Source organism: Panthera tigris, chromosome F3, assembly GCF_018350195.1.
Source record: "Panthera tigris isolate Pti1 chromosome F3, P.tigris_Pti1_mat1.1, whole genome shotgun sequence".
NCBI lineage: Eukaryota > Metazoa > Chordata > Mammalia > Carnivora > Felidae > Panthera > Panthera tigris.
This window is the reverse complement of record NC_056678.1, coordinates 24,919,126-24,946,527: the sequence shown is the minus strand read 5'-3', so window position 1 is coordinate 24,946,527 and position 27,402 is coordinate 24,919,126. Positions and strand designations below refer to the sequence as shown.

Sequence of the window (27,402 nt, the reverse complement as noted above, 5' to 3'; positions counted from 1 at the left end):
CCACATCCTCTCTCTCTCTCTCTCTCTCTCTCTCTCAAAAATAAACAAACACTAAAAAAAAATGAAGTATGCTACTGAAAAGGAGTAGCTTTCACAAATCAATGGATAAGAAACTGCCTTGGTGGCCGATTGTGACATGTTCTCCCTTCTGTCGCCATCGTGATCTTCAGCAAATCCAGGACACCGAAAGAAAGTACTTTTCACATAAGAATGACCTGGTTCAGCTTTAATTTATCAACCTTGGGAATGGAATTCAGAGAGGGAAGAATGAATCCTGCTCACACCTTTTCCTAAAAGCTCTGTAAGAAAAAAAAAAGGCAAATTTGGATAAAACATAAAGTGAGGTTTGGTATATTCGTTTGAGGTGTGTGGGGGGTGGGGAGAGGGAAGTGTCTTGCTCAGGGAGCATAAAAACAAGAGTTTACCTGGAAATTTTTGTTATGAGAGATGTGAATACTTTTAAAAATAATACAACTAAGGGGAACCAAGGCAGAAAAGTATGCGATATATTAGCCAAACTTCAGATATGTAAATCCATATTTACACAAGAGATAATTAGGGAGTAGTTATTTGATTATTGATGTGTTCTTGTTTTAGGGAAAGAGTAACAAATAGGATTTCCCTAAATACCAAGATTCCTGATAATTGAATTGTTAGGAAACCAAACTGAAAACTAAACTAAACTAATTTGAAAAGTTGGTATCATGTTAATGTACTTAAGTTTCCTTTAGTTGCTCTCCTGTTTTAAATGTTTTATTTATTTTTGAGGGAGAGAGAGAGAGAGAGAGAGAGAGAGTGTGTGTGTGTGTGTGTGTGTGTGTGTGTGTGTGTGTGTGTGTGAGCAAGCGGGGAAGGGGCAGAGTGAGAGGGAGACAGAACCTGAAGCAGGTTCTGAGCTGCCAGGGAAGCCCAGGGCAGGGCTCCAGTGCACTTGCCACTGGAAGATCACAACCTGAGCCCGAGTCTGACACTTAACCCACTGAGCCACTCAGGTGCCCCTGGTTGCTCCCTTAATTAACCACTCCTCCACCCTGCATACAAAAAAATACACACACCAAACAGTGTTGCAAGGGGAATGCAGAAAAAAACATGTTTAAGAAGCTTGGTCCGTTTGCGTACAAAGAACATATTTATCCCCGGTGATGCGTGTTCATTTCTTAAAGCTTCTTCCGAAGGATTTGTTCTTGGATTTCTCTGGCTAGCCCAGTTTTTACTGATAATGTGCAGTTTAAAGTGATAGACAGGGGCGCCTGGGTGGCTCGGTTGGTTAAGCGTCCGACTTCGGCTCAGGTCACGATCTCACGGTCCGTGGGTTCGAGCCCCGCGTCGGGCTCTGTGCTGACAGCTCAGAGCCTGGAGCCTGTTTCAGATTCTGTGTCTCCCTCTCTCTGTGACCCTCCCCCGTTCATGCTCTGTCTCTCTCTGTCTCAAAAATAAATAAACGTTAAAAAAAAATTTAAAAAAAAGTGATAGACATACAAGTTCCTAAGATTGTTCTATTATTTTTTTCATTTCAAACTAACTCAGATTTATCTTCTTTCCAATTAGTCTGAATGAATGAATGAATGAATGTGATAGTATAAACATTACAAAGTGATTCAAGAAAAATTCCAGAGTCCAAGAAAAGGGTGGTGGAGATGCTTTTTGCTCCCTAGGAGCAACCTCCCTAGGAGGTTGCCTTTGAAACAAAGTAAAAAAAGAGCCTTTTCTTTTATGGGTGTGGTAGACACTGTTGGTTGCCAATTTTCTTCCTTTTTAGGCAGTCATTCCCACCTCTCTTTGAAGCCAGTGTAGCTCCGTGACCCAGTTCTGGAAAATGATACATGAGGGGAAGTTGGCTGGGGTGGAAGGATGGATTTATTTCTGTGAATCTTTTTTTGTTTTTTTTTTCTTTTCTTTTTAAACAATTTTTTAAATGTTTATTTATTTTTATTTTCAAGAGAGACAGAAACAGAGACAGAGAAGGAGTGGGAGAGGGGCAGAGAGAGAGGGAGACACAGAATCCGAAGCAGGCTCCAGGCTCTGAGCTGTCAGCACAGAGCCCAACACGGGGCTCGAACTCATGAACCGTGAGATCGTGACCTGAGCTGGAGTCAGACACTCAACCAACTGAGCCACCCAGGAGCCCCACTTCTGCAAGTAATTTCTATTTCTGATGAAAACAGAGATGGGGGTCCAGTACTATTCCATGAAGATGTGATCTTGGAGCTGTAGCAGCAATTCTGTTACCAGGAGATGACTATGCAAGGATCAACCTTCAACACTCAAGAATGTCAGTTTGGAAAGATTAAAAAAAAAGGAAAAATCTTTAATGCATCATCAAGCCACTTCCCGACCCTGGAACCATCTATCTCCAGATAAATGTGTTCATTACTTGAGGCAGTCTTTATCACATGCTCTGTGACTTGCAGCTGTATGTATCCTGACTAATACAACAAACTTGGTAAAGGATTCTTCAACTAGGGCACCATTACCCCCATTTGACACCTTCGTGTAAGTTAGAAAAGTTGTTTCTTTCTCTAGATAGATTTCAGGTCCCGCTTCCTTTGCCGCGTGCCCTGGTCCCATTGTTGATCACCAAGTCACCTCCTTATGAGATACATGGGAGGGCTGCCTCTCTTCAAAGGACTCAGGTTGAAGTTGCCAGGTCCAAATAAGGGGGAGAGGGCTTTCTGTCACTTGTGGACTTAATTTGATTTTTAATTGGCTAAAATTCGGGCTGTTGTTATTGTTACTGCTTTTCATTTTATTTATTTATTTTTGTTTATTTTAATCACATATATATTTTTTAAGTTTATTTATTTATTTTGAGAGAGAATGCAAGTAGGGGAGGGGGAGAGAAAGAGAGAGAGAGAGAATCCTAAGCAGGCTCCACACCATGAGCACGGAGCCTGTCTTGGGGTCTCAAATTCACGAAACTGTGAGACCATGACCTGAGCCGGAATCAAGAGTCATAGGCTTAACTGACTGAGCCACCTAGATACCCTACTTTTCATTTTAAACAATGAATTTGTTTTTAACTCCAAATCCAATATTAAATTGTCCATGATTCAACAGCGTACCCCAAAATGTAATTCTGGGAAAAATACTAGTTAATACAAAATTCTTTTTTAAGTTTATACTACCAACAGTTATGCTAATACTCTGTTAAAACTGGGCTGACAGAGACAACACTGAAGCAATACATCCACTTGCAGTATGAAACTCTTATGGTGCAGATTATTTAATTCTACTCCTTTATTTAAACTACTAGAGACTTCTTTTGTGTGAAAAGAGAGCTAGCATGACATAATTTAGCTTTCACTTGATGCAAATAAGAAATTTACATACTAGCTCAGCCACTACTAATTAGCTGGCACTATATCATTTTCATCAGCCAAAATTTCAAGTTATTAAATAACTTAAGCCAAAGCATTTTTCTATGAAAATATCTTTCCAATTATTATTATCAGTGCAAAAGCTTAGTTTTGTCTACATAACAGGTAAACTTAACATGAGTACAGCACCATATGCAGGAAAATTATTGTCATTTTGGCTTTAAGACATGCAAATTAATAACAGTCTGACATGCTTTTCCACTAATTAAATACTATATGCTGTTACTTTAGATATTCATTGGTACAAACTCAGCTAGAAACAAACATGAAGACTAAGACTGTATGACAAGATCCAGAATAATCTCATATTAGATTATCATAAAATGTAGATGCAACATTTAAAAAATCCTCTTTGAAGTCATAGATGCATTTGAAAACTTTGAGATAACTCATTTAAAACATCTAAGCTGGCAGCATGAATAGACAAAGCAATCATCACAAGTAAACTCAGGATATAGATGTTAGAGCTAGACCAGGGAATTAATATACATGATACATAATATATAAAAATATATTTACTTATATATTTTATATATAAATATATATATTTATATTTCATATTTGCATGCTACATATAAATACACTTTACATATGAAGCAAATATAGTTTATATAATTATATATAAATATAAAAATAGATATATGTATGAATATATAAATATGTTTATATATAAGTATATAGAGACACAGAGAGGAGAGTCATACAATGCAATTTTAAGATTTACTATAAAGCTATAGTATGGACAGTAGGAGAGACACATAGATCAATGAAGCAGAAAAACCCTGAAAAAGATTCACCAAAATATAGTCACCTGATTTTGACAAAGTGCAAAGTCAATTCAATAGAGAAAGTATAATCTTTCCAACAAATGGTGCTAAAACATTTCAATGTACATATGCAGAAAGGAAAAAAATAACCTTAACACATATTTCACACCTTATCCAAAAATCAACTCAAAGTGGATCATATACCTGGATGTAAAATGTAGGAACTATCAAGCTTTTAGAAGAAAATATTGAAATTTGTATCATCTTGGGTTTGGTAACTAGTTTTTAGATATGACACCAAAAGCACAACCCATAAAAGGAAAACACTGATAAATTGGACTTACAGAAAGTAAAAACTTTGATTTTGAAAAAAAAAATGGTTAGAATGACAAACTAGAGTTGGAAAAAACATTTGTAAATCACATGTACAATACAGGACTTATAGCCAGAATATAAAGAATTGCTATATTTCTCAACAAGAACACAAATAACCCAATTAAAAAAAAAAAAGACAAAAGATACTTTTCTAAGAAAATATACAAATGGAGAATAAGCATATAAAAATATGTTCTGTCATTAGTCATTAGGGAAATGTAAATGAAAACCACAATAGATATCTCCTTTACAATGGCAAAAAGAAAAGTACATTTTTTTTAAAATTGATAACCCCCAGTGCTGGTCAAGATGTGGTACAACAACCACTCTGAGTCACTGGTTGTGGAAATGCAAAATGGTGCAGCTAGTTTGGCAGTTCTCAACAAAGCTGAACATACATTTATCATATGGCCCAGCAATCTGAATCCTAGGTAATTACAAAAGCGAATTGAAAACTTGTATATACAGAAACCTGTAAATGACTATTTATAGAAGCTATATTCATAATCACCCGAAACTGGAAGCAGATGAGATGTCCTCAAGAGGTGAACAGATTAACAAACTGTAATACATCCATACAGTAAAATACTACTCAGCAATTAAAAAATGCAAACTATGGATTCACACAACGTAGATGTATCTTAAATGCATTTGGTTGGGGGAGCTGGGTGGCTCAGTCAGTTAAGCTTCCGACTCTTGATTTCCACTCAGGTCATGATATCATGGTCGCGAGATCGAGCCCTGAATCAGGCTCCTCACTGAGCATGGATCCTGCTTACGATTCTCTCTCTCCCTTTCTCTCTGCCCCTCCTCCCCCTCAAAAAAATTGTGTGTGTGTGTGTGTGTGTGTGTGCGTGTGTGTATGAGTTAGTAAACACACATATACACATCCTTGTCTATCTGCCCAAAGGGCTTAGAAGCAATGATAGCATATTAGCAATGATCCACAAACCTTGCTTTCTAAATATCATTCTCCTAAAAAGAAAAAAAAAAAAAGGCTCCTTGAAGAAATGACTGCTTCTAGGACTAGGACTAGGACAAGGAAAATACAAGTCTGGAGCTTCTTGTAGTGCTACAAAGTAAGGAAGTGCTGATAAATAAATAGAGAAAATGAGGGGGGGGGGGAGGAAGGGAGAGAGGGAGGGAGGAAGGAAGGAGGAAGGAAGGAGGGAAGGGGGATAGGACATGTTTAGAGGTATCCAAGGCCACTCAAATGCAGTGCTCTGGTAGCAGGACTCACAGGATTCAGTTGCACTAATGGCTAAAATCCATTCCAATGACACAGTAAGCTTACACAGCAGATCATTAAGGGGGGAAAGATGCATTAAGCAGAATCTGGAGAAATCTATCCACAGGCTTTCCCTCCCAGTCCAGGAGGGGGCAAACTAGGTGTGCTCCCTTTTCTGGTAGTGAAAATGCAGTGGCATGTACTTAAATGTTTCTCCTAGGGAAGCCCATTGGAGAGTCAGAGTTGAGGGTTTTACTTGGGGGCTGGTAGTGTTGGCATTCTCTGCCTGGCAACTATGACAACCCCAGTCTCTCAGAAGGACGCAGGTATTCAGTGGCTTAAATGGGTAGAACAAGTTCAGCAGGGTATAGAGCTTTTCATACCAGTACAGGGAACTTTTTCACAAGCCAGGTTTCCAGATGCCAGCCAAGGACAACCTTGCAGGCAGTGAACATAGCAGCCTCTGACCTATGTTAGCTCTTTCCTGTATAAGGCATATCAAGAAGACAGGGGAGCCAACCCAAAACTGCCCCCAAAGCCAAAATTGGAACAATCCAAAAAACAACATAAAGAGTCACAGTTTTGGATTATAATTCAAAGAATAAAATAAGTATCCATGAGTCTATACCGGTATAAATAAGAAAACAAATACATTAGTAGTGGCAGCGTGTGTGTGAGGGAAGCAAATCTTTCTTACAGAAGGACTTCAAATAATACATATAGTAGGAATCAGGGATTTAAAAAAAACTTTTTTTTAAGTTTATTTATTTATTTTGAGAGAGACAGAGACAGCATGAGTGGAGGAAGGGCAGAGAAAGGGAGAGAGAGAGAATCCCAAGCAGGCTCCACACTGTCAGCACAGACCCTGATATGGGGCTCAAACTCATGAGACTGTGAGATCATGACCTGAGCTGAAACCAAGAGTCAGAGGCTTAACCAACTGAGCCACCCAGGCACCCTCAGGGACATTTAAAATAACCATTGACGTACCATGGTAATAATTGCTGCAGTCAAGATCCCCTAAAATTAGAAACAGAATATTTACATAGCCTCAAACTATTATACCAAAAATATTTATTAGTTATTGGGATGGATGAAATGTTTATATGACCACAAATTCTTTGATAATCACCTTTCTAGGAGGTAGAGCCTCCTTGCCTTCTTGAATATGTATTGGACATATTGATTTGTTCTAACAAACAGAGTATGGAAAGGGAAAAAGTAATTTCTCTACTAGAAACCTGGCATACACCATGTTAACCAAATGGCCAAAGTTAACATCATCAGTAATAAGTCATATTGATATCATGTACCCCTGACATGATGTGATGAAAAGGACACTTCTCCTCTGTGATGTCATTTCCAAAAATCCATAAGTTCAGTCTAGTAATGAGAAAACATCAGGGAAACCTCAATTTGGGGAGGCTCTACAAAATACCTGACCAATAGTCTTCAACATTGTCAAGACCATGAAAAAAAGCCCAGCAAACTATCACAGATTGAAGGGGACTTAGATACGATGACTAAATGTTAACATGGACTGGATCTCAGAACCAAAAAAAGGTCATTAATGGAAAAACTGGTGAAACCGGAATGAAGTCTGTAGTTTAGTTGACAGTATTGTACCAACATTAACTTCACAGTGTCAATCTTGTACTGTGGTTACATAACGTGTTAACATAGGGGAAGCTGGATGAAGGATACCCATGAGCTCTCTGTACTGTATTTGCAACTCTCCTGTGAATAAAATCTAAAGTTATTTAAAAAACAAACAAAAAAATGTCTTTAAGCATTTAGGTTAGCACACACTAGTTGTTAGCTAATGTTAGCTTCTTTTAGTTAATTTACTTGATAATCATCCCCAGAGGATGATGATGCTGGGATTTCTCATTGCCTCTACTCCAAATAAAGTGTGTTTCTAAGGATGACTGATTTTAGTGGCATGTATAAGCTTGGGAAACTTCACTGCCCTTTAAATGAACAGTTATCACGATGGAAAGTTGCTAGGCAGACAGTTCTAAACATCAGTGCTTTGGGTCAATTTTTGAGTTGCTGGCAATACCTTGGTTTCATTGCCCAATCTGTGGGACTGGTTTCCAGAGTGCCAGCTTGGCTGGACAAGAACTCAGTCTGGACTGCGACCACTCAGACAAGATGAGCTAGCTACCTCCACCCCCATGCCAGGCTGTAACCCTACTGCCCACCCCTACTGGCCTGCGTTCTTCAGGCTGTTTGGAAGCATGTGACCCAGGATGCAGGAATCAAACCTTAGAGTCAGAAATACCTAAAAATGGGACAGTGTGAAAGCGTGGCAAGTGCGGGCCTGATTGCTGGCCCTAAGGGCTCTAGATATTACTTCAATGGTGGTTAAGTGAGAGGCTGGTAAGGAGTGAAGGGGCAGCTGTGGAACATGGACTTATTGTAAGCTGTATTGTATTCCCCCCTGTGCTTCACCCTACAGTAAAATGCTTGTTTTTCTCTCATTGGAAAAGAGCTTTGTAGTTTTACCCTGGCTAAACTCCTTCCTCAGTGGCTTTTGTAAGGCTCCGATAAAGTCGTTTTTTCTTATTATTTATGTTCTTACCCACTTCCAGAAAGGATGTACGATGGCTTATTCACCAAACAATTTTGCTAACCCTAGGCCTCCATTCTTTTCCAGACCATCTGTTCCTCTTCACCATGAAGTCATAGTACTAAATTTGTGACAGTACAATAATTTCCATGGTAACAGGATGTGGTCTTCACCACTGAATCCTGATTTCACTCTGACCAACATCAAGCAGCAGGGAGACTGGGGAGTATATGCTGACATTTTCTATTCTTTTTCAAGTCTAGTTTCTCTGAAGTTCTTACTTCTGATTCTAAAATCTTAAATTCAGCCTGAATGTGTGTTTTTGCAGTTTACGTATGAAGCATTTGTCCAGTAAATGATTAGACATGCAAGCCAAAAAATAATAAGTTGAGAAATATCAGACAAGCCTATACACCCAATGATGTATAAACTTGTCTGAAGGCGGGGTGCTTAGCAAAGTCCTGATTTGTAGAGAAGAAACGAGAACAGGGAATCCATTTAAAAGACATGAAACTTCTAAGCTAAGAAATTTGTTTTGATGACTGGTGATAAGCAGTGGGAGGCAGCTGACCTAGTTCCTATTCAATGGTTTCCTTATCTCGCTTAGCACAAGTAGACATAAAAGGGTCTTCCCACGTGAGCTCAGACTGTCTGATCAGAGGGTGATAGATAGGCAGCTTTATTCATGCGAATGACCAGTACCTGGATATTTTGCCCATTTGTTTTCATCTCACACAGCCCAGTTATACAACCTTTGGAGAACTTAGATCACCATTGGCTATGTGTAGAACTGACTAAAGGGTATGAACTTTTAAGAGAACTAGTTATTGGGGGGGTGGGGGCCTGGGTGGCTCAGTTGGTTAAACGTCCAACCTCAGCTCAGGCCATGATCTCGTGCTTCATGAGTTTGAGCCCCATGTCGGGCTCTGTGCTGACAGCTTAGAGCCTGGAGCCTGCTTCGGATTCTGTGTCTCCCTCTCTCTCTGCCCCTCCCCTGCTCATGCTCTGTCTCTCTGTCTCTCTCTCTCAAAAATAAATAAACATAAAAAAAAAAAAAGAGAACTAGTTAAACTAGTTATTGGATTTCAGAAACAAATACCTGATTGGCTCATTAATCTAGCAATTTTACAGGACAGACTAACAGGCAAGGATTGTTATATTGAAGATTTACTGGACATATTATATAACATATTATATACACGATATACAATATGTTACATGTTACATATGTATAAAACAAAGGAAAAGTGTAACATATAACAACAGACTATATTTTCTCCATTTCTGTTCTCCCCAGCTTCCTTGTTGAGTTGATGAGGTAAGTTGGGGAAGGTAATGGGAAGAAAGGGTGATAAGAGAACTGGAGAAGCTAAAGTGATTTACATTAATTTTTAAAAAGATAGGAGATTACCCACAGTGGAGAAGCTGTAAGTGGAAAGGGACAGAGAAAGTAGGGTAGTGAGGGATGAGGGAGTGACTGAAAAGCAAAGAAGGGGTATTTAGACAGCAGCTGCTCTGTGGCGTGGGGCTTTGGGGAAATAAATAAGGAGGATGTTAACTAAATTCTAGGTATATGGTGTGATTCACTGCTTTGCTACATCTTCAAGACTTCAGTGAAGATAAATGATTTTGCAAAGCTCTCTAAAGATGGATTTGTGATTCTTTTGGAAGAAATGAAGTATTCAGATGGACATTAAGGCTGGAGTAAGCCTTAGTTCGGTTTTACTAATACATCTATATTTTACTAGACTCTCTTGAGGAACATAATCAGTGGTGCAACCATCTATGGCTATCTCCTGCCTTTGGAGAATACATTGGCCAGAGATGGGCAGCATTCTATGGCCTGGACTTTCTAGCTCAAAGGAAACTTAATTTTAGCTTTAAAGGATTTGGAATTTAGTTGTAAGGGTAGAAAAGTCACTATTATTGCTTCAAGGAGGGCTAAGGCCAAGCCCTAGACCCAGTTTTTGAGGCCTAAAAGAAGGCAAGACCAGATTACAGAGAGCATCATGACACCTGAAGGACAGGCCTCACTGACAAGGAGATACTACATTCAGGTCTGCTCCTATCTGCCACTGATCTGAGTCTTGCTGCAGATTGTAGTTATTTCAGAAAATGCAGAGCCTCCTGCTGGTACTCATGCCTAGGCATATGGTAACAAGCGGTATGGAAGACCTTGCATGAAGTTCATCATTACTTTTGATGTCATCAACATTTTCCAAGTATGAACATCATAATGGAGGATATGGAATGATTCGGGGGAGGGTAAGATAAGACAAGACAAAGGTGACCATCAGTAGAAATTTCTACTCAGGAGAAGAGTAGAAAGGATCAGTTATTCCCAAGTGTCCTATATAACATTAGTCCATAAGAAGCGCTATGATTTAAAAAAGGGTTCTGAGGGAAGATAATTTTGTGCACATTGCATTTTTTTTTTTCGTTTGGGGAAATATACACTTGCATGTTATAAGCTCTAAGAAGTCTCGCCAAGAAAAAAAAAATCCTTCTTAAACTACTGTTGCTCAAATGTATTTGATCATGAAATACATTATGTTAGCAATATCTATTAACATCCAAAGAGGCTAGTATTATCCAGAACATACATTGATTAATATTAGGATAGATGATGTGTATGAAACCATTTTATAATAGGTTATATTACTCTTTTTTATTTATTTTTTAATTAAGAATTTTTTAAAAAGTTTTATTTATTTATTTTGAGAGAGGGAATGAGCAGGGGCGGGCAGAGAGAGAGAGGGAGAGAGAAAATCCCAAGCAGGCTCCATGCTGTCAGCACAGAGCCTGAAGCAGGGCTCAAACCCACAAACTGTGAGATTGTGACCCCAGCAAAAACCAAGAGCCAGATGCTCAACTGACTGAACCAGCCAGGAGCCCCTATAACAGGTTATGTTACTCTAATGACTTAAAAAAACTACTGAGGGACATAAGTCTATTGTCAACCTATAGTCAATTATTGTGACTTTTGACTTTCCTGTAATTTCAGTGTAGGGCTTCACTCTACTATACACTCAGACACTGCTTCATAAAAACTAGGTGAGGTTTGTAAGATGCATACTTCTCTCCATTTCTCCTAAATGCTCAGTACCTTCATTATCCTCTTAACTATGCAGGAATTCTCATTTGGCAAATCTCGAGGGTGTAATCCTTTGCAGGGTTGCATGCATCAGAGGCTTTTAACTCCCTCCCACCAAAACCAACCTCATTTCTCAGTTAACTTTCTACTAGAGAGAACCTATGAATAACCCCATCTTGCTACCAGGTTAGCCAGGTTATGTATTTGCAGCATAATAGGGGCTTGCTGAAAATATGCCTTTACCCTAACAAAGAAAGTTCAAGATTGGGGTTTTCAGAACTGAAGCAGGTTAACAAGAGGAAATGTTTTGGGTAAGATGGATTTTTAATGATCTGTAGATTGTACCACTTGAGAGTCACTTAGTGTCTTTACATGAAGGGGACTCAGTCTGTAGTACGATGTTCTATTTGAAGGAGCCATACTTGACTGTGTGGTATATTTCTTTTCAGTAGTCCTCGAATTGCTGGTGCAGTGTTTCAAATGTAACATCAAGTGTAGGGCAGTGTCTATTTACGTTTAAAGAATAAATAAATGGCTATCTGCACGGCTGGGGATTTTTTTGTTTTTAATTTTTATTTTTTATTAGATAATGCACTCACATAACATGCAAAGGGCACAAAAGAATATATCATTAAAATGTATTTCTGTCCTTTTTCTTTCCCTCTGTGATTCCATTTTCTTCCCCAAGGCAATTATTACTAATTTCTTTCTTTTATTTTTTTTATAAAAAATTTTTATAATGTTTTTATTTATTTTTGAGACAGAGAGAGACAGAGCATGAGCAGGGGAGGGGCAGAGAGAGAGAGAAGGAGACACAGAATCCAAAGCAGGCTCCAGGCTCTGAGCGGTCAGCACAGAGCGTGACGCGGGACTTGAAATCACAGACCGTGAGATCATGACCTGAGCCGAAGTCAGAAGCTCAACAAACTGAGCCACCCAGGCGCCCCACTAATTTATTTTTTTTAATTAAAAATATTTTCTTAACGTTTATTTTTATCTTAAACAGAGACAAAGTGTGAGTGGGGGAGGAAGAGAGAGAGATGGAGACACAGAATCCAAAGCAGGCTCCAGGCTCTGTGCTGTCAGCACAGGACCCAACGTGGGGTTTGAACTCACAGACTGCAGGATCAGCTGAAGTTGGACACCCAACCGACTGAGCCACTCAGGCACCTCTCTTATTACTAATTTCTGAAATATCCTTCCATGATATTCTATGTGTTTACAAACATATACATATTTTCATTTTTCATACTGATGAAAGATGGCTACTATGATGTGAGAAAACCCAAGCCACATAGAGAAGTCATGTGTAAGTACTCCAATCTCCAGTTCCAGTAGAGGCCAGCCTTTGTCACTCTAGCCTAGACATAGGAGTGAAAAAGAACCAGTCATTCAAGTGACTACCAGCTGTTCAAGTCTTTTCATCTGACACTCTGAACATCATGAAGCTGAGTCAAGCTATCCCTGAAATCCCATCATACAGAATCTGTAAGTATAATAAAATGGTTCATGTTTCATGCTACTATGTTTTGGGATGATTTGTTACACAGCAATACCTAGAACACATGAAGGATGCAACTAATTAGCAGTGTCTGAGAATAAAAGACATGGTGGAAGTAATATTTGGAGAGCTAATACCGAGAATTTTCTGAAGTTCTTGAAATGAAAGCGTATATTAGGTACAGAACAATAAAAATAAATTCATACATAGATGTGCTGTAGTGAAGATGCCTAACACTGACAACAAAGAGAAAATTTCAAAAACCACCATCAAGAAAACATAGATTACTCATAAAAGGATGACAATTAGATGCCAGAATTCTCATCAATAACAACAAATACCAGAGGCCAATGTTTAATATCTCCAAAGCATTAAGGGGGAAATAACTGGCAACACAGATTTCTATACCTAGCTAAGCTATAATTTAAGAATGATGAAATAGAGAATTTTTCTTTTAAAGTTGGGTTTATCAACCACAAATTTTTATGGAATGAATTAATAAAGCATGTATTTCAGCAAAAAGAAAAGTGAATTAACAATGAAAGTGTGGTGTTAAAAAATATGTTAAATGCAAAAACTGAGAAATTAGACTGATTAATTATATATTGATTGTATAGTACCTGTTTTATGTTATGTTGTAATAAATATGGAACTAAAATTTTAGATACCAAAAACTGCCCAATATGTTTGATAGCTAAAACACAGTCTTACTGGAACAATAGGACAGTTGTATTTAAAAAATTAGAAATTGGGGTGCCCGGGTAACTCAGTTGATTAAGCATCCATCTGACTCTTGATCTCAGCTCAGGTCATGATCTCACAGTTTGTAAGTTCGAACCCCACATCAGGCTCTGCTCTGAAAGTGTGGAGCCTGCTTGGGATTCTGTCTCTCTGTCTCTCTGCCCCTCCTCCACCTGTGGTCTCTCTGTCTCTGTCTCTCTCTCAAAATAAATAACTTAAAAAATTAAAAATTATAAATAGGAAAAGTAATGGTTAGGTATTCATTTATAAATTTAAAAGTAGCCGCTTGTAGCACAGACAAAATATAATCTGTAGTTTCCAAATCAGTGGAAGTAAAAGAAAAGGAATAAAAAGAGGTTTTCAATTTAAGAAAGGCAGGAAAGGCAAACAAACCAACCAACCAAAAAAAAACCAAAACAAAACAAAAAACCACAAACAAACAAACCCCAAAAACAAACAAAACAGGAGAAAGCACTATAAACAGAAAATCAAAAGTACATGCCAGCAATGACCCAGAGAATTTCAACTAGATCATACTTACATTAATTGAACTTCCCAATTTATAAGGAGACAGTCAAGATTAAAAAACAAAAACCTGGGTGTATGCTGTTTATAAAAGATCTGCCAATAATAAAATAACAGCAAGTTTGAATATAAAGAAAAGGAAAAGTTATAATAAGCAAATGCTAACCAAAAGAAAGTTGGAATAGAATATCAGTATCAGACAAAATAGTTTAAAGCAAGTAGGTTATTAATAGAGACATTACATACTGATAAAAATTACATTATATTAAAAAATGAAAAAAATCACCAAGAAGTTCCATCCAGTTAACCCTATAACTATGAAATTTTTAAAAAGTAACAAAATTGCAGGAAAAAAATAAGTAGATCAACAAGTGTATTGGGAATTTTTAATGTATCTTTACTAGAAACTAACAGATGAATTAAAGCAAAAATTAAGTTAAGGGGTTGGCTATGTTTTTAGTGTTAATTTGCCTTGTGTGCAAATTGTAATTTGCAGCTCATCTTAAGTGGTAGCTTTATCTTTCTACCTACACCATGTAACCCCCATGTAGATCCTAAGACCCTGTCCCAGCCCCCAGTCCAGAAGTATGTGTCTCAGGGCTCCTGTTCCTCATCAGGGATATTGGCAAAGAGGACTGGAAAGCAGTCTGGCACAAATCTTGAAATTTCTCTCCTTCCTTCCACTACCAGACACAAGTAATGTTTGGTTCGTTCATTTGTTCATTTTGTTTTTTAAACTCCAGCTCAGGGTACAAGTCATAGCTTTTCCCAAATCCCAGTTTCACAGTGAGTGTGACTAAAGGGGCCATATTCTGTATGGGGTGCCATTGCTCTCCATTACTCTGAGGATTCAGACTCCTAGCCTACATCTACCTGCTTTCAGACCCGGAATATCAGGGCCACAGCTCTATCCTCATTAACTCAGTTGTGTTGCTCATTCAATCCTGATGTCCAGAGATAATAATCTTGCTAATGAACCCAGAGATGTCTTTTAATTAAAAAAAAATGTTTTTATGATTGCAGTTCTTGAAGATGTAGAAATTCAAAGCATGAGCTCACAATACTGTTTTAACTATTTTCCTGTGCCAGCGTGGATGCGAGGAACTCTGTGGTCTTGCTACCTTCTTTGGCTTTGCGTAGTAATGGGGATTGAGGTTTTTGTTCTATTCTCAAATGCCAGAAACCTATTTAGAATATCTATAAATCTCCTCAGGGCTTCTGGTTTCAGGTGGGAGGCAGAATACAATGTCTCCTTGTGTTTTGCTCTCATCTCTGATTTTCTGCATGCAATTAGAGGAATTGTTTATATATTCCAGTGCTGAAAGGTTTAGCCTTATATCATCAGTCTTTGTCCTGGATTCTTTAGTCTATGAGATCTTGTAACCTTAAGTTTTAAAATCCATAAGGACATGAGATAAAAGAAATAGGAGTGAGAGTATGGAGAGGAAAACCCCACAATTACAATCTCCTTATTATTTTACTAGAAAAGAGATTTCCCCTTTCTGCCCTTGTGTGCTGAATCTATCTTCTGTTTCCTCAGAAGCCATGCTCCTGTCTACTTAGCATCTCTTATCTATTATTTTCTGTTCTGGATCCTTTCTTGCTGAAGTCTCTCCCCTCTTTATAAGACAAAGCCTCTCCTAGCTCTCTCATTTCATAGGCAAGCTTTCTGAAATCCCTCAAGTATCTCTTCTTACCATCTTCATGCTAATGACTCAAAATCTACAACTTTGGCTCAGATTTCTCTCAGATGCTCCAGATCCACAAGACCTTCTCAACCCCAGACAACTGCAGTTCAATATGTCTAAAACAAATTTTTATCTTCATAGCCATACATCTCTCCAACTGATTTATGTTTTCTATTTTCATTTAGTTTCCCAAGCAGAAACCTGGGAGTCTCCTTGATTTCTTCCTCTCCTTCCCTCACATCCAATAAGTGGCTGAGTCTTGTCATTCTATTTTAATTTAAGGAATTTTTACAGTTATTTATTAGGTATCACTAGAGCCATAGCAATAAAATGAATTAAAGATGGGATTAGGTGGTAAATTTTTTTTTAAATTGAAATGTCACTAGATTCAAGGTAAAAATAGTTGCAGTAAAGAAAATAGGATTTATATTGCCCAGTGGAACATAACGTTTGAAAAAAATAAAAACAAGAGATTTTTAGATTTGGTTCTTTGTGATTTCAGTTACCTGAGAGGTAAAAAAGGACTTTCTGTGGAGTAGATAGCAATTTAGCAACTGCCTGGATTGTAATGTTTTGTATTTTTTGTTTTAAAATTAAAAAAAGTATTAAATTTGATTAATGTTTATTTTTGAAAGAGAGAGGGAGGGAGAGAGGGAGAGAGAGAGAGCGAGCAAGCGAGCCAGTGAGCCAGCAGGGTAGGGGCAGAGAGAAAGGGAGACACAGAATCCGAAGCAGCCTCCAGGCTCTGAGCTGTCAGCACTGAGCCCGACATGGGGCTCAAACCCACTAACCATGAGATCATGACCTGGGCCAAGGTAGGATGCTTAACCGACTGAGCCATCCAGGTGTCCCTGTTTGTTTGTTGTAGGGTGACATTTCCACGTTGTAGTGACAGACTAAATTCAGATGATACCTTTTGTTTTAGAGAATATCAATTTAAAATGGCAATACACAATTTCTTTTGGTATATACCAGCCTCCTTCATCTGTATCATTATATGGAATCATCTCTAACTGTCACAGATTATAGGCAGCAAGACCAGAGATGTCCCATGCAGAAGGAAGAGATTATTGAGTTTGGAAGTCTATATATATTTTAAGTTTATTTATTTATTTTGAGAGAGAGAAAATGAATGAATCTCAAGCAGACTCTGCCCTATCAGCACGGAGCTCAAGATAGGGCTCAATTTCACGAACCATGAGATCATGACCTGAGCTGAAATCAAGAGTTGGACGTTTTACCAAATGTGCCACCCAGGTACCCCTGGAAGTATATTTTAGAGGTCACCTTTCTTGTTTTTAATCAGATTGGGGATCTAATCTCTTCTTAATGTCTCTCATGGAAAGTAGATTCTAATAGGTGGGTATCTAAGAACTATTACTACCACCAGGGGGTGTACTTCTTTGCTCATCCATCAATTCTTCCTCTTCCTCCAGACTTGATGATCTTCTTTTGCCTCTTTTGCTTTCTCACCCATAAATAGAAAAGAAAAAAAAAAAAAAAAAAAAAAAAGAAAAGCACAGTGCTGAGGTTCCTGACTGGTCACATTCCAGAGAAATGTGGAAATGCAGGTTATACATAACTAGAGGGGTCAGAGGTGTGACCTAAAGTTGATGGAAGAGAAGAGTAATATAAAGGTAAAAAGGCAGAAAGGTTAAGCCAAGGTTTAATTTTGGATATTTTTTACTTAAAATGTTTCTTTTGTAAATCCCATCTAGGGCATTCCATCTTTCTCAGGCTGTTATGGTTCCCACTGGACTCAAAATTACCAAAGAGGGTCAGTCATGATGCATTTCAAACATGACCACCCCCATCAGTTTTTGTTTGTATGAAAGTATCAGTACCTGATAGTGCATTGGGGTAAGCCTTAGGAAATGCCTTAGGAATTGCTTATAATAAGATCTTTGTTTCAATCACCAGGATGTGAGAACCTACTACATTTATCTTTCATCTGTCTTTTTTTCAATTTCTAATGTTCCTTTTAAACTCCTGTAATGTTGTGGATAGCTCAGGCATTCTTTAAAAAACAATGACAAAAAATGAAACTCCTGACAATAATAGCAACAACAACCATCTAATCTACTTTATTACTCTTTGGTTGATGGGAGATACTGGCACATGTGAGAAATGAAAGCCACCCATAAATAGTTTGCCTCACAGAAATAACTGCTATTAATATTTTATTGTATTTCTGACTATTTTCTATGCAAATTCTGTTTTGTAGTCATACTTCATATATGTGTTTTTGTATCTCTCAGGTATATTGTAGTCTAAAATACTTTTGGCTATAGTTTTCCATCACTTTTCTGGATAGTTGAACTGTATATATTCCTTTTCCTGCTAAGTAATAGAATTTGAAAAAGTTAACTCTGCAAAATCTCATTCTCAAGGACTTTGTAGTGGACTGGGACATTTAAGTGGGTTATCTGATTTCATGCCTGCACCTGATCTCAAGGTGGAATGATTCCAAAGACCTCTACCACAGATTATTACTCTGTAATGTAACTACCCCTTTACTTAGTTGTGCTCTAAACTTTAAAATCTGAGAGCAAGACTGTACTGTTCACCATCTCTACCCCAGTGATGAGCCCATGACCCAACATAGAAAATTCTCTATATATTTTTGAAGATTAAATGAATAAATAACTAAATACTAAAATTCTAGAGGATCCACAACTCCACAAGTTTTCTCCTTAGTATCAGGATATATCCAGATTAAGGTTCTCAGAAGTAAATTTAGTTCAGATTTGTCTTTTTTTAAAAATATTTTTTTAAGTTTATTTGAGAGAGACCAAATGTGAGTGGGGGAGGGGTAGAGAGAGAATCAGAAGCAGGCCCCATGCTGTCAGCGCAGGGTCTGACATGGGACTCGAACTCATGAACCATGAGATTATGGCCTAAGCCAAAATCAAGAGTTGGACGCTCAACCAACTGAACCACTCAAGGGCCCCTAGTTCAGATTTATCTTGAAATAACAGTGAAAGATTAAGAATTGATCATCGGTTGAATGTTCCTCATAGACCCTAAACTTATAACTCAACCTAAGACTCCTACTGTGCTTTAATGCTAAAATCAGGCTGTCCCACGAATACTTATAGAAAATTAATTTCAACTTCTTTCTACAGCTAATAACCTCCTGTAACATCTAGGCCACTGCTGCCTACATTTTGGAAATACTGGCATTCCAACATTTGGCATGTACTATAGGCTTGGTTCCACCACAGGGACATTGTTAAAGAGCTAAAACCATGCATGTCCTTTTGGACAAAGGACTGGATCACTTGGTGGGAGCAGTATAAACAGAAAGCTTACAGCCATTGGTTGAGAGAGTGAGCCTGAGAGCCATTGCAGGGATGTTAGTTTCTAAGAGGGCAGGGAAAGCAAAAGCAGCTGGTTTTGCTCCCTAGGAGCCTCCTTACCCTCTTCAGCTTTGAGGGACCTTGGATCTCATCTCATTCCAACAAAAAACTGCTAATGAACTGAGACATCCTCTGTAAGGAGATGAAAGCTGTTTTCCCTCTTGGCAATTTATACTTGGTCATATAATACAGCTGGTCATATGATTTTGCTAGTACCTCTCTCTCTACAAAAGCAAATCTACATTTCGTGTTTGTTTTTTAAAAATAAGTTTAACCTACATTAATTAGAGTGTGAAGTTGAGTGAGTGAAGCTCTGATTCACCCCATATGCGTAATAACAGCAGCACCGCCTGTTGAGTGCCTACGAAGCGCCTTGTACTGCTAGGTATGGTACAGACAATATCTAACTGAACTTGGACAGTCTGCCACCAGAAACAATTTCAATATATCACTTACAGTGAAACTGCACGTGGCCCCTTCCTTAGCAAACTTATTCAATTTATTTAGCCTTATCCCAACACACAAGAAAACAAAACAAAACAAAACAATAATGGGGCACCTGGGTGGCTCAGTCAGTTGAGCATCCGACCTCAGCTCAGGTCATGATCTCGTGGTCAGTGAGTTCAAGGCCCACAACGGGCTCTGCGCTGATAGCTCCCAGTCTGGAGCCTGCTTCAGATTCTGTGTCTCCCTCGCTCTCTGCCCCTTCCCTGCTCATGCTCTGTCTCTCTCTGTCTGGTGAGAGATACAAAGATCACTGAGTTTTCCATTCTATTCTCTGAATCACTTTTCTTTCTGAATTTTTAAATCTAATTTTTCTATCCTATTTACCAATTAGCTGATATCCTCTTTTTTGTCTTGCCAGCCTCCCCTAGGAGTGTTTTTATTTTGTCACACAATAAAAGGTTGACTGCTTTCCCTATTCCCAAATCTGAGAGCATAAAAGTTAAATAAAAATGATTTGGATATTGAAGACTTCTTTCTCTACACTGAAGTATGCGACTTTGCTGCAAGATAATTGATGAGTTACATCAAGATAATTGATGAGCTGCGAGATAATTGTAAATGTGTTCTTTATTCATTGCCTAAGTAAATTTCATTTAATTAAAACTTTCATTTTGTTAAATATAGCAGATTTCAGTGCCCCAGGTGGGTTGAAGGCCCAGGGAAGTTCTTTTTTTTTTTATTGCTTAGGGATTGCTTCTATGTTCTGTAGTTAGGTGGTCAGGAATTTTAAGCATTTATATGAAAGTCATGGTCTAAATTTCTATTTTTTCCCCCAAGATTAATTGATTTAACAACAATTTATTGAGCACCTTTGTATCAGGCATCCTGTTAGGGGAGTGAGCAAAACAGTCGTGGTGTCTGCCCTCACAGAACTTACAGAGTCAACTGGAGGGAACAGACATTGAACAAAAAGAATTACGATCCTGAAAAATGCCATGAAGAAGGAAGGGAAGGGTGCTGAGGGACTATGTAAGAGATGTAGCTAATCCATTGTGATTGGGTGGGTAGAGATGGTTTTTCCAAAGACGTTCAGGTTTAGGCTTAAAGCATGAGAAGGAAGAAGAGTGGTCCAAGAGAAAAGAAGGGAACAGCTTGTGTAAAGTCTCTGAGTAGAAAAGACTGCTGCCCACTGAGAGACCTGAGAGAAGGTCAGTGTGGCTAGAGTGGTGACACCAGGAAGTGTCAGAGAAGAGGCAGGCAAGGGCCAGACCACGTAGGTCATCCTAATGATGGAGGACTTTATTGTAAGGGTAATGGAAAACGAATGGAGAACTTAAACCAGAAGATAAAAAAAAAATTTAAGGCTTAATATGGCAAATGTGTAGAATATAAAAATATATTAATTTACTATTCAATTTGTTCTGGAATGTGCTCTTACATCTAGCAATCCAATGAGAGTAGGAATTTTTATTAATATGGGGCAAACTATCTAGATTCTGACATGTAGAATTTTTCTGAGATGGCAAAGACCCTAGAGTAATTAAGCAAAGCAGAACAATCCTTGGGCATGTATCCTTAGCATGACTTGAAATGACAGCCTGAGTTTCTTTACTTTCCATCTATATCATATCTTAACTCGGATTGCAAATAGAGGTGGTAAAATAATAAAGACAGGGAAAAGAAGGTGTGCATGTGTACATGCACATGTGTGGCCACATGTGGTTTCCCATGGTTTTGAAGAGCAGATTTATGGCAAAGAATATCTGTATCACATTCTCTGTTCTCAAAAACAGTAGTCTGCCCTACAGAAATTAAGGAGGTACAGACTCTAAAATAGTAAGAGATTTTTTTTTTTCTTTTAGTTGAGTGTTTTAGGAAAAAAATGGCAGCTTCCGGGTAACATAACAGATTTTGACATGAAACACATTGATGTCAAACTAGGGATACCAGGATGGCTTCTGAAGTACTGTGCTTGTAGTAGTAAAGACATCCATGAACACTATAGCTTTTGGACAATATAGAGTATAAGAGACTAAAGAGGCTAACTTCAGTTTTCTTTTTTAATACTCTTCAATTTTCCCTAGGAGAATTTCTTCTTGTCTTCTCCAGATGGTTGGTGTCCATTAAATTAGCAGATAAGATTTTAAGGTGTGGTTCTTTCCCAGAGGTATTTTCTAATTGGGAATTGGGAGAAATTCTTGAAGATTAATAAGTTTCCCCTAAGTCAGTATTAGGAGAATGGAGAAGGAGAATGCACTCTGACTACCATTCTCTGGTACCTCAGTGCCTCCAAAACCACAAGTTTTTTCTCTAGGGTCTTGGACTGCAAGTCTTCCTGATTGTTTTTCAGGCTCCGTGACTCCCTGGAAGGAGTGAATGAATAAATAAATACTTGGCAAACTGTTTGAGAAAGGCTGCTAACCTTTGGTCTATGAAATCTTGAGCAACAGGAGACCTGAGTTGAAATGTCATTTTGTATCTGACTCACTATTGGAAGAGAATGAATCACTCTTTTGATTGAATCACTTAGTTCCATGGTCTGAGGTGTGGTACTGAAGACAGCATGGACCTGCTTTACATACATTGTGTACTTGACTGCTGTAGTTAAGTCATTCTACTCATCAAAATAGAAACACATTTATTAAGTACCTAATTATGCACATGATTTGGAAACATGCAGAATATGTAGGCTAAAGATGAAAATAAATTAGTGCTTGTTATGGTTTCATGGATCAGGTGAGATTGTCTATTATAAAAAAGGGAGGAGGCTTGCTGTGTATTAATTATCAGGTTACTGAAGCTCTGGGTAAATGTGGCAGGAATGTTAAGAGTAGCTTCTCAGGAAGTACTTGCTGTGTGGTTGAAAACTGGACACTGTTTACTTGGGCCAAAATGCAGTCATATCAAGCTATTTTTAGCAACAAAAGGCTATTTAAAAGTTTCAACCCTGTAGAATCTGACTCACAATGTCCTGATACTGTATTCTCTTAGTGATCAGAATCATGGGTAAAGAAATCTATCTTTTGGCACTGAATGAGAAAAGATTTGGGTGTGTGGTCAGACCTATGAGTATCACAAAGACTAGAGAAGCTACCATTTAAAAAAATGACTTTATGCTGCAGTAGTTCTAAATTATTCCTTTTAACTTGATATAAAGGAATATGAGAGCAAAAAGAAAATTAACATTTATCAAGTGCCCATGTTATATGTCAGTTATACTCAGTCACATATATCATCATTAAAGTTCACAGGAAGCCTATTTCCATTTTGGTCAAGGAAGAAACCGAAGGTTAGAGACTGAGAGGGAAGAGCTGAAATGCACACTCAGGTCTGCTAGCTTTTGATCTTTCTGAAAAAATCACTTGGGTACAAACGAAAAACTTAAATCAGGTAGGATTAAGAGTTTCTCTTTAATTTCTTTTGGTTTAGATGTAATCTATATCTGCAGGGGAAAGAAATGAATAAAAGCTATTATTACAGAAGCTTATATTCTACATATCTTTTGATGGAGAGCAGTAGAAAGAGACGAGATTGGAAAATGTACATTAAGCAATGTATAATATCTGGGCCATAATTTTTCTGAGTTTTATGGATTTTCAAAAGTTATTTTCAAGATGGGCATTGGTGTCTTACAACCTACAAGACGTAAACGCTACAATTCTACCTAGTTTGTAGGGGCATTGTAAAGCTATTGAAGAATCTTACAAAATTCTTAGGAAAGCTGATATAAAATACAAAGATTGTATTTCTGACCCTCATCTGTGTACCTGGGGTACTTTGTTCTGACCTTAATTACTGCACCCATCATCTTGCATTCTTATCACTTCTCCATTCTCTGGTATCTCTACCAGAAGGTGGGTTTCTCCAAGATAGGGACAATGCCTCTTTTACCATGATATCCACAGTAACCTGGACAGAACCTGAAAAGTAATAGATGCTCAGTAAATGTTTGTAGAAAACACAACAAAAGGATTCATCTTACTGATCCCAGTTTTCTTATTTCCAAAATGAGAAGATAGTAATAATCTCCTAGATTGCTTATCAGAAGTGTCATGACACATGCTCGAACACTGTTTACTGGATATTATGAGCCACAGACTTAAAAGGTGTTAACTGTGATGATTAGCAGCGCATTTCAGGAAAGACATGTAGGGTATTTTAGGTAATATGTGGTAGTAATCTCCATCCTTGGGCTCTAGAGTTGATGGAAAGGAAGTACCTACACCAGAGATGAGAACAGTATTTCACTAGGTGGCTCTCTTTTCCATGAGTGGGTGGCGCGTTGGTGCAGTGAGGCATCACAGGGGGCATTGTACAGCTGCAATCACCATGCCTCACACGGCAGCACAGTAGGCGCTGACGGCAGGAGGGGCATAGGTTAGTTTCTATTTCGTTAAAGATAATCTATTCTTCCGATTTGTTTCAGCGTGGCCTGTACTTTCATTTTCTCTAAACGCATACATGATGTTCCAAAAAAACATTGGTCTAGTCTTTTAATAGGGTGTGGTCTCAGGGAAGGATCTTGAAAGTTCCTCCTCACCTAGCATGGAAGGCAGCAGGAATCAGTTACTCAAACCGAGCTAAACTAAAACAGCCCATTAAAATCCTGATTTAAACTCGCCAGTAAGGGCTACAGTCCTGGTTGGGGGGGGGGGGGAGGTTATACAGTTGCACTGTCCAAAGTACTTTGAAACAGCTCCGTAGAAGACTCCACAATACGAATCGAAATGATTTGTAAAATGTCAAATAAGTCCTTCAAGCCGTTAGAATTACCATTTCTCCAGTTGCTTCTCACACTCCATGTTATTATTGACCCCATTTCCTTATTTCAGGTTTTTAACCCCAAACCTAACATAATATACACATAATAGACTTTCAGAAAAATTTGTTTTAAGAATGAAAATCCTCTTCCTCAATGCCTTTCCTCGGAACTTCGCGCCAGTATCTAGGTTCTTCATTGTACTATTTCACCGCGCCAGTATCTAAGTTCTCGATATTTTTACCCAATGTTTCCCTCTCCGACCCAAAAGATACAGTGACAAGTTCTAAAACAGAGCGGACCCATCAGAGAAGTCTGCAGAGGGAGGACCTCACAGGAAGGTCTTCGCTAATCAAGTGGGACCCCCACTGGGGGGATGCCTCCGAGAGGGAGGGCGTCTCACCACGTCCCTGGCTCTAAACGCTAGAAAACCATTTATTAGTCTTCTAGGATGTTCCTACTTTTACTCTGGCTTCCCCGCGGCAGGAGGTGGCTCGGTTGCCGAGGGTGTATCGGGTGAGCTTTGGGGGATTTCCGTAAGGGGTCGACCCACCAGGAAAAGTCTAAGGAGGTCCCTGCCCGGCAGGAGAGGAATCTGGGTCGTCGTGTGCCGTTCTCCTCCCTTAGGGACCCCGTCCTGGCGGGATCCCGCCTCTCTGAGCCGGAGGCAGTCCTGGGGAAACCCCTCGCCCGCCCGAAGCTTTGCGCCGCCGCCTCGCCCTCCTCGTTCCAGTCCGCAGCTCGCAAGCCTTCAGGCCCGGCGTCTTTCTCGCAGGCCCGGCCCTCTCCACGCCCGGCACTGAGAGGAAACTGGAGGTGGTTCCAGCCCGCAGGCGGGTGGAAAAGCCCACGGTGAATGCCTTGGGGCCCCCCTCATTGCTGCGGGAAGGGGAAAGGGAAGAGGAAATGAACCTCACCGCCCAGTAGATCACCCGGATTCCCAACCTGGGGGAGGCCTTTAGACGGAAGGGAAGCCAAGGGGGAACCCTGGGCACTTTCCCGGGAATCCATTCGCCAAGGGAGGGTCACCCAGTCCGCACACATTGGTTACTATGACAATACAACCACAGCCTCCAGTTGCCATGGCAGCTGCTTATCCAATCCGATTGGTTTCCTTTCTCTTCCTCCCTGGGCTCCACCCCATCCCCTCCAACAGCCTCCTGGGGTGCGGGGGGAGGGGCCGCAGACAGGGGGAGGGGGTTCTTAGCGTCACACTCCGGGGCGCGAGGGAAGACTAGAGTTGAGGGACTGGCGGGCGGAACTGTAGGAGGAAAGGGTAGCGTTTCCGGTAGGAAAGAGTGGAGGAGTGGAAAAAGGAAAAGAGAAATCGGGTGGAGTGGAAAGACGGGGGAAGACTTTGAGTGTAACTCCTGGTTGATTTGGGTTCGATGTTCCTGGTGAGGCCGGGGTTGCCCCCTCGCGCGGGAGAGGAGTGGGTTGGCCGGAAGCCGCCAAGCGCCTCCAGCCGGCCGCTCAGCAGCCGCACAGGGACCTCACCGCTAGCGGATCCCGAGAAGGAGCGCTACAGGGAGGGAGAAGTCACCCGGAGGGACGGGCGCCACTGAAATCTCGCGAGAAGGACACCCCCCACTTCCTTCCTCTGCTTCTTCCTCTTTCCCCGCCCCCTTCCCTTCTCCCTCCCCTTCCCCCCTCCCGGGTCGGAGTGTCCCTGCGCCCCACGGGCCGGAGCAGCAGCGAGAGCAGCTTTCCCCGCTCCCTCCCCCTCGCCTCACTCAACTCCCCCCCCCCCCCCCCGCCCGCGGAGCGAGGAGGAGCCGGAGGAGAGGAAGATGGCGGCGGCCGCCAGCACCCGCGGTGCCGCGGGGCCGCTTCGAGGAGCCTGAGAGACCCACAGAGGCTTCGCGGGAAGACGCGGCGGCGGAGGATGAGCCTGCAGAGCGCGCAGTATCTCCGGTGAGTGCAGAGGTCGGCCCCGTACGTGGGGGGAGCGGGTTGAAGGTTCGGGCAGGGAGCAACAGACACAGAGGTGGTGTGTCGGCGCGGCGGGGGAGTTGCTGTGTCCTCTCCTTCCCCGGCGGGGAGGCGGGGGTTGCGAGGGGATCCTCGGGGATCCGCGGGAGGGGGCGGGGCGGGCACACTCACGAGTGCCTAGCCCCCGCGGGCCGGGCTGAGTTCCAGCGTAGCCAGCTCGTCCCGGTGCCGGGAAGGAGGTTAGGAAAGCGTGAGAATGTGTGTGCGCGCGCGCCCTCGGGGTCGCGGGCTCGCAGGCGAGGCGGGGGCGGGGGGGGGCAGCGGCGACCCCGAGTGGAGGTGGGTGTGGAGTCTGATCCTGGTGGCGGGGGTAACGTTGTGTGGTGTGGGATTGGCTGGAGCGTTGCTTGGGGAGAGGACGAGGTGGAAGTCCGCACACCTGGGGTGGTGGTGGAGGGAGTGCGGAGAGGGAGAGAGACCTCTGGAAACCCGAGTTGGTTCTTTATACTCGGGTTGGAAGTACTGAAGAATAATGTCATCTGTAGTTAGTTGGCGGGGTGGGGGTGGGAGCATAAAGAGGGGGAATGGATGAGGAAGTGAGGAAAGAGGGAGGTACTATGGACGGGGTTGGGTTCCCCAGAAGAAACTGAGTTAGAATTAGTGTAGTCAGATGATACCATACTGAGAGTTGTGTACGTTCATTAAGAGTGTTGTAAGGAACTTGTATGTCGGAGGTAGACTGACGCATGGGTACAGAGTGTGTGAGAGTATGTGATGGGTGTCTGGGGTGGTGTGAAGGGAGCGACTGATAAACATTATAGGAAGGGGAAGATAGATACATTGCAACCAAGTACACGCTAGTGAGAGCATATTGAATGGAAAGACACCAGCAGCCAGGAAGGTTCCTTGGAAGCAGAATAGGAGCTTGGACATAGAGGTAAAAGAGGATCAAAATTTTGATGACAGAGAAAAACAAGGTGGTTAGAGTCTGAAATTAATTGGAGAGTTGCTACTTCTTAGAAAAGGGGAAGGAAGAC

General features: G+C 40.5%; 3 protein-coding genes across 22 annotated transcripts in view; 1 reads left to right on the top strand and 2 right to left on the bottom strand.

Annotated features, from left to right (window-relative positions):
* Positions 1–8,414, bottom strand: part of NMNAT2 (nicotinamide nucleotide adenylyltransferase 2) — a 169,928-nt gene extending 161,514 nt beyond the window's left edge. The window contains exon 1 of the mRNA XM_042976027.1: positions 8,332–8,414. The gene's annotated coding sequence lies outside the window, so the exon portion shown is untranslated. The remainder of the gene's footprint in view (positions 1–8,331) is intronic.
* LOC122235810 (translation initiation factor IF-2-like) lies at positions 60–27,109 on the bottom strand. 10 transcript variants are annotated; one of them, XM_042976030.1, is made up of 4 exons: positions 26,537–27,109; positions 24,987–25,312; positions 23,462–23,594; positions 60–299 (listed from the first exon to the last, which is right to left on the bottom strand). In XM_042976030.1, the coding sequence occupies exons 1-2, from the start codon at positions 26,902–26,904 to the stop codon at positions 25,057–25,059; spliced, it is 624 nt and encodes a 207-aa protein (XP_042831964.1). In that variant the 5' UTR covers positions 26,905–27,109; the 3' UTR covers positions 60–299; positions 23,462–23,594; positions 24,987–25,056. The 10 variants fall into 10 exon arrangements, 5 of the variants coding, with proteins under 5 accessions (XP_042831964.1, XP_042831962.1, XP_042831966.1 ...); XR_006213864.1 differs by lacking the exons at positions 60–299; positions 26,537–27,109 and adding exons at positions 21,749–22,037; positions 25,379–25,930 and having other exon boundaries at positions 24,987–25,232; XM_042976028.1 differs by lacking the exon at positions 60–299 and adding an exon at positions 21,749–22,037.
* SMG7 (SMG7 nonsense mediated mRNA decay factor) overlaps positions 26,188–27,402 on the top strand; it is an 89,852-nt gene continuing 88,637 nt past the window's right edge. For 4 of the 11 annotated variants that reach the window (XM_042976015.1, XM_042976018.1, XM_042976016.1 and 1 more), the window contains exon 1: positions 26,278–26,347. Coding sequence is in view for 1 of the 11 variants with exons in the window: in XM_042976017.1 (XP_042831951.1) it covers positions 26,319–26,347 (29 nt within the window). In the remaining 10 variants the exon portion in view is untranslated. Of the gene's footprint in view, positions 26,348–27,402 lie in introns of all 11 variants that reach the window. The other 7 variants (XM_042976024.1, XM_042976025.1, XM_042976022.1 and 4 more) reach the window with 4 other exon arrangements.